General features: G+C 34.2%; 1 protein-coding gene across 1 annotated transcript; it reads left to right on the plus strand.

Moving 5' to 3' along the window:
• Positions 1–206: 206 nt before the first annotated feature.
• LOC112294064 (lysine-specific demethylase JMJ30) lies at positions 207–4,004 on the plus strand. Its single transcript, XM_024544189.3, has 7 exons — positions 207–644; positions 1,365–1,793; positions 2,270–2,479; positions 2,600–2,734; positions 2,918–3,061; positions 3,265–3,357; positions 3,523–4,004. The coding sequence occupies exons 1-7, from the start codon at positions 600–602 to the stop codon at positions 3,688–3,690; spliced, it is 1,224 nt and encodes a 407-aa protein (XP_024399957.1). The 5' UTR covers positions 207–599; the 3' UTR covers positions 3,691–4,004.
• The last annotated feature ends 2,687 nt before the right edge of the window (positions 4,005–6,691 follow it).

The following is a 6,691-nucleotide window of genomic DNA, read 5'->3' on the forward strand; positions in this document are numbered from 1 at the left end:
CTATTAAGCCGAGATTAAAAAACCCGCTGAGGTTAAATTTGGACCTATAGACCTGTAGTAAATGGGGTGGGGCTGAGTTGGCAGCGCCAAGTGGGATGAGGCAAAAAGATCTAAACCAAGGGCAAGCAAGTTGCACCCCCGCGCACTTGGGATGTCGCTCTCGGAGTTTTGCCATATTAAAAAAGGGCCGAAGCCAGTCGAAATGCTTTGGCGCTGTGCTCCTCTCTCGGGGCATTACATTTGATTTGCTACAGACAAGCCCCAGGCGATGGAGGCTCTTCGGCCTCATCAGACCTGGAGCCGCAGCAACATTGACAGCAATTGACGTAAGTGCAACTTGCTTAATGCCCGATTTTCGCATGAGGTTGAGAGACGGGCGGAATTACGTGTGAGCAGGTGAATTGGCGGGGGACGACGAAGGAGCTGCGGCTGATGATATGGTACGGTGTTTGGAGAGCTATGCGCGCCAGGAGGAATGCGTCAGCAGGTGCTGCATTTGTAGAATAGGAGGAGGAGGAGGAGGAGGAGAAGAAGAAGAAGGCGGCGGTGGTTAGGTGCGACTGGGAGCGGAGGGAGGTCAGCAACGGTAGAATTTGCTGATGCCTTCCGTCGCGAAGTCGCAGGTGCTCGCGTTTCTCAAGCAGGTTTGGGACGTTGACCTAACTGCGATTGCCAGGGATGGTTTCGGGATGCGCTGGGGTGGAAGGAGTGTTCGTTCTTTTTAAAATAGAATTAAAAAAGTATATCTATTACCTTTTTTTTTGTCCAATTAATATTATTGCCTTGGTGTTTCGAACTGGCTTTTTCGTCGGTTGTTGTTGTGGATATAATGTATGGGATTTTTTTTTTTTTTTTTTTTTTTTTTTTTTGGTGTGTGTGTGTGTGTGTGTTGTGGTGAGACGGTTTGATGTCTGCGATCTATAGCTACTGGTGGTGTAGCATGGAGTTGATGAGGTGGTGGAGTTGTCATCATTGTTTAGCGATGGTGTGTTTGATATCTCTATTGTAGAGGATTAGAATTTGGAGAGGTTTGACGACCTGTGGAAAGGATAAACCTATTGTACTTTCTTCTGAAGAAGCTTATAATCAATGGTGTGTCGAAAGTGCTTAACTCCACATGGTATTGACTCGCTTTAGATGTTGGATATGATGCACTTTCTTCTCTGGATATGTCCAAGGCGTTCGATATTTCAGTCTAGCCTTCGACTCAGTAGTCCTTGTCACATTCACAAATTACTCGTTCATTTTCCTTTAAGAGCACAGTAAACAGTACATTGAAATGTAGTAAGATGTTCTCGGATAACTCCGTACCTGCCCCGATATTTTCAGCAAGCAGTTGGCGTATGTTATTGGTTTCTTTACAGGTGCGCAATGAAGGGGGCGTAGTGTTTGCGGGGCTTGCAGAAAAGGCCTGGTGTGAGGCTGATGAGGAAGCCGCTGATGCTGCATATGAACTAGCGTGGGAGGAGCTACACGGAGGACCTTGGAAAGACGTGTCTCTAGTATGGCGTGATGCGTTTTCTCTCTCTTGCTTGTCTTTGGCATCATGCCATCATCGTGCCAACCGGCCTGTGGAAGCTATGAAAATTTTGGATCTTGGCGTGATCATGGGAGGACCACGATTTCGTACCGAAATTGATACCTCACTTCACAGCATCAGCACAGCAATGGCCTCAACGGAGGGCACTAAGACGTCGTTTGGTTCGCACCGAGGGGGTCATTCACAAGGAGATTTTCCGAATGCGCAAGACATACATCTGAGAATGATTAAAAAGGGGAAAATGCTGCAAGAGGTAATAATATTATCTTGTTCTGATTTGATTTCTCTCTTTGTGTAGCTGAATACTCACGTACTTTTTCCTCATTATGTTGTTGCTGGCGTTTATGTTGCCAGCGATAAGACACTGTAGCTCTTTCTCGTGAAAACGTGAATCCAGGGTCGACAAGGCGAATGTATATATTGGCTTCAAATCTTACCTTAAGAATATCTACCCTACCGCAAAATATCTTTGAATGTTTTCTATCTCTTTGTCATGTGTCATTTGATAAGTGAAATTACTTGTGGTACGGGTCATGTTAATCCAGACTACAGGGATAGACATTTATGTTGGTCATTATGATTCTGTCTACGACTCAACTGGAATAGATTGACTTTTTGGGGCTATTTTGAGTCAAGAAGTGTACTACAGTACATCTTATTCTGTATTCCAGATGCTTTTTCTTGGTAAGGGACGTGTGACATTAACAAATTGTGATTTGGTTATTTCAGGATTTGAGTACTCTACCGGCGGGGTCCTTGCGGGGTGACAGGGTAAAGCAAAGAAGTTGTCCTCCTCTGGAGGATTTCCTCCGTGATTATTTTCTGCCTGGAATACCATTGGTACTCACAGATTCGATCGATCACTGGCCTGCTATGCGAAACTGGAATGACATTACATATCTGCAAAAGGTCGCTGGTCATCGCACGGTCCCCGTAGAGGCAAGTTTTTATGAGCTTCTTGTTTCGTGTAATGACTAAGCGATTGAACTGCTGGGCAGAAGTTTCTATATGGGACTTTCTTTTGGGCTTAGTAATTTGAATTTGTGACAATCAGGGCAGGTGGGGGAACATTATCTTGCTGCAGATTGGAAACAGGAGCTTATGACAATTTCCGAATTCTTAGAGAGATCTCTTACCCACTCTGCACAATCCACTAATCGTCTGTATCTTGCCCAACATCCACTTTTTGAGCAGGTGCGAAGGGCGCAGTTGATGTATCTGTGTTTCTCCTGTTTTTTGAGGCATCATTTACTAGTCTAGACTTTGACAACGGAGTCTGTAATGTTCATTTCTTGTTTTACACTATCAGGCTCTACTGCTGATTGGAGACACTTGGATCTTCCTAACTAAGAGAAAAGTTTTTGTTTGTGAATCCAGGTCCCAGAGCTGCAAGCAGACATTTCTATTCCAGATTACTGCTCCATAGGTGGGGGTGACCTCCAATCCATAAATGCCTGGTTGGGCCCTGCTGGGACGATTACTCCTTTACATCACGATCCTCATCACAACCTTTTAGCACAGGTCTCAATTGATTTGCATCTAATTTCTCTGTTCATTAATAAAGATTGTGCAAATGAAATATGTGTAAAAGCAATAGTGTGTTATTGCTGATCAATAGCTGGAGAATATGTCATTAGTAATTTGAGATCAAGTGCTATACTAGGTTTTCTTATGTTAACTCTCGCAATGAACAGTTTTCTGATTACATGATTGTGGTCTTACAGGTGGTGGGACGGAAGTATGTAAGATTATACTCTCCGGAATCCTCTCAAAATATCTATCCATACCCTGAACCGATGCTTTGCAATTCCAGTCAGGTACTCACAGTCATGCTAACATCATATCACAGTTGTCAAAGTATGCATTACTCCTACTTAATCCGTATTTGATACGTTTTCTCACCATTCAATTTGCGACACACAGGATTGAAGTGAACTAGGAAAAACACATCTAATTGGTGTGACCTGGTTGTCTGTTTCCAGGTTGACGTGACCAATGTAGACTTGGTAAAATTCCCAAACTTTGAGCACTTGAAGTTCACGGATTGCATTTTAGAGGAAGGGCAAATGCTTTACATTCCACCAAAGTGGTGGCATTATGTGGAGTCCCTTACCCCTAGTTTTTCTGTGAGTTTTTGGTGGGCTACTTAGGATGAGGACTGGTGATTATTCTCAGCATCTAGTCTGGTCTTGTATGACTAGTTGGATCACTTCAGAGTCTCTTTTGAGTGGGCGTCTTACATGCTGGTATGTCCTCCATTGTTCGGAGCATTTTGGAAAGCCTTGGATAAATCGGTTTGAAAGGTACATTACATTCTAGATTCAATCGCCTTTAATTGTGATACAAGACCTCAAATGTTGAAAATTTTAGTTAATTATAATGAGCATGGCTGTCAGGATACAAATGTATATTCTACCGCATTTGGAAAACCATCACTCGCTCAAAAGTGTCCTTTTTTTGTACAGATTCTTTTATATTTTAGTACCTTTTCCTTGAAATGGTAATTAGGTTATTGGTGTATATTTTGTTGTTTTGCATTAAAGAAGTCATTTTTTATCATATATTTATGTTTTGTTGCAATTTAAGCAATAAATTATAATTTTGATAATAGTACATGCAAGTCAATAAAATTCACTTGATTTTTAGTTTCGTAACTGTTTAGAGTCTTTTGCAAAATAAATTTCTTGTAGACTACAACAAGGCTAGGTTGATGGATTGATTTGTGACAAGTACTGGTATTAGGATTTTGGTGGTGGATAAATGTAAAATCATTTAAGATTAATTTGATTTCCTAAATCTAAAACTAAGACACACTCAGAAGAGTTTTACATTAAAAAAAAACTGTATTGTATTAAGCTCCAAACATTATTGTTTATTAAGTTCTAGTAATTGTGTTTGTTTTTTTCTGTTTTGTTTTGTTTTTTGTTTTGTTTTGTTTTGTTTTTTTTTTTTTTTTTTTGCATTGTTATATTTAGTAGGTCAAACAAATTTGTATTTGACCTGTTACATTTTGTTGAGCAATGAATTATGCATGTATAATTTAATTGGTGGATTTAAATATTAATAATAAGATGTATTTGTAAGTATGTTACATTAAAACAAATGCTGTATTTGAAAATAAAATAAAAAAATACTTCGTAGTTGAAAAGACCTTTTTAACACATGTGTAAAGAGATTAAAAGTCAAATAGGTGATTTTGAGGGTTTGAAGAATATTTAAGATAACCTTGGAAAAACAGTTTTCTTTGAGTTACAAGAAATAAAAAATTACCAATGATATAAAAAAACATATTTAGGAATTGACCTTGAAAATATTAATTTTAGGTTTTAAGACATTAAAGTAGAAGTTTAAAATATGAATTGTGTTTTTAGTGAAGAATTGCATACGTAAATCATCAAATTAATACATATAAATGATCAACTTTAATCTTGTTATAAGAATTGTGCAATAATCTTATAATTGAGTAACAATTAAAATTTGTAAAAACAATTGCTTCCAATGAATAGAATAAGTGCCATTAATAAGTTTGATTTAAAAAAAAAATAACTTTAAAAATAAAAAAATAAAAACTAATTGATATTAAAATATTTAAAGGATATTTAAAAATATATATAAATTTAAAATTGTCACATAAATGATAAGTAGAAGAAATAAAAAAAAAATCAAAGATTAAAATTTGATATTGGTGTTATATTAATTGCAAAGAAAAGCATTTTTTTTATATACATCTAAAATAATTTTTATTCTATTTTTACCATTAGATTTTTTTTAAAAAATATTTTCTTGAACAAATTAAAAGAAAATTAAGACTACAAGATATCTAATCTATCCAAGAACTATAATTTTTTAAGACAATGAATCTATAACAATTCGATTAGATTTAAATTTTATAATGCTAAATACTACTAAATTTTTATCATCTTCAAAAATTATTTCTATCAATAGAATTTTTAAGGCAATAGTTTTAAAAGATAAAGATCAACTATCTTTAACTTCAACATGTATAAGTTTGATTTGTTGGATCAACAACATCTAGTCATACTTAACAAAATTTTCATCAAAAACAAATCAAGCCATTAAAACTTAACAATGCTAAGGTAGAAACTATGTAGATTTTAGATTCTAAAAGCACTTATAATTTTTTTTAAAAAAAATTCAAAATATAGTACATAATCTTTACAAAATAATATTCTATAGGAATATCTATTTATATATATATATATATATATATATATATATGTCTTGCTTCTTTATTAAATAATATTAAAACATATGTTCTAATTTCCTACAAAATATGCATGATCTTTTTTGCTAGTATCAAGTATTTTCTTGTAGTGTGAAACATTTAAATTGCATAACAACAATCTACATATCTTTTTGGTCAAATTACATACCTTGATTAGTAAAAGTATTTGTTATAAAATTATAGAGGTGTTGAAGTACCAAAGTATACAATTTTATTGACACATAGAAAGTTGGTTGTTGCATTTAATAATAATATCAACTATTTGATTTAATATCTTAGCATAAAACAAGTTTAATAACAATTTCTTTACAACATATTACAATGTATAAAAAATATCAAATAATAGTTATAATATCATTTTACTTGACATGAATTGTTAGTTTTTAAAATTAAAATATTTTAACAAGTATTTATTAATTTTATTTTAAAAAAATCTAAGTTTTAGAATTCTAGGTTATTATTAGTCTAGCTTGAAATCTAAGAAAACATAAATAAGATTAAAAATGGCATGAAAACTTACCTTCATATATAATAGGTAAAAAATAATTATTCAAAAGCTTTCTAACAAATGTAAGGCTTATAATCTAGGTGTCCAACTTGTAGGTTGTTTTATAGAATGTTTTCTATGTAATTAGAAATGTATAAGAGAAGTTTGCTTAGTTACATGACATATAAGAAAAATCTATAGATAAAATTTTTATTTATTATTTTCAAAGAATAATTATATAATTAATTTTTAAAATATATTTCAACTATTTTTTTTATTCTTCTTAATAAAGTAATATAAATAATTATCATATCATTATAAGTTTTGCATGATTTTTTAGAATCTAAAATTAGATGATTTATATTGAAGTTTATAAGTAAAAGTGAAAGTAGAATAAGTTATCTTTTAGAAGATATTA

Source organism: Physcomitrium patens, chromosome 17, assembly GCF_059467195.1.
Source record: "Physcomitrium patens ecotype Gransden chromosome 17, ASM5946719v1, whole genome shotgun sequence".
Lineage (NCBI taxonomy): Eukaryota > Viridiplantae > Streptophyta > Bryopsida > Funariales > Funariaceae > Physcomitrium > Physcomitrium patens.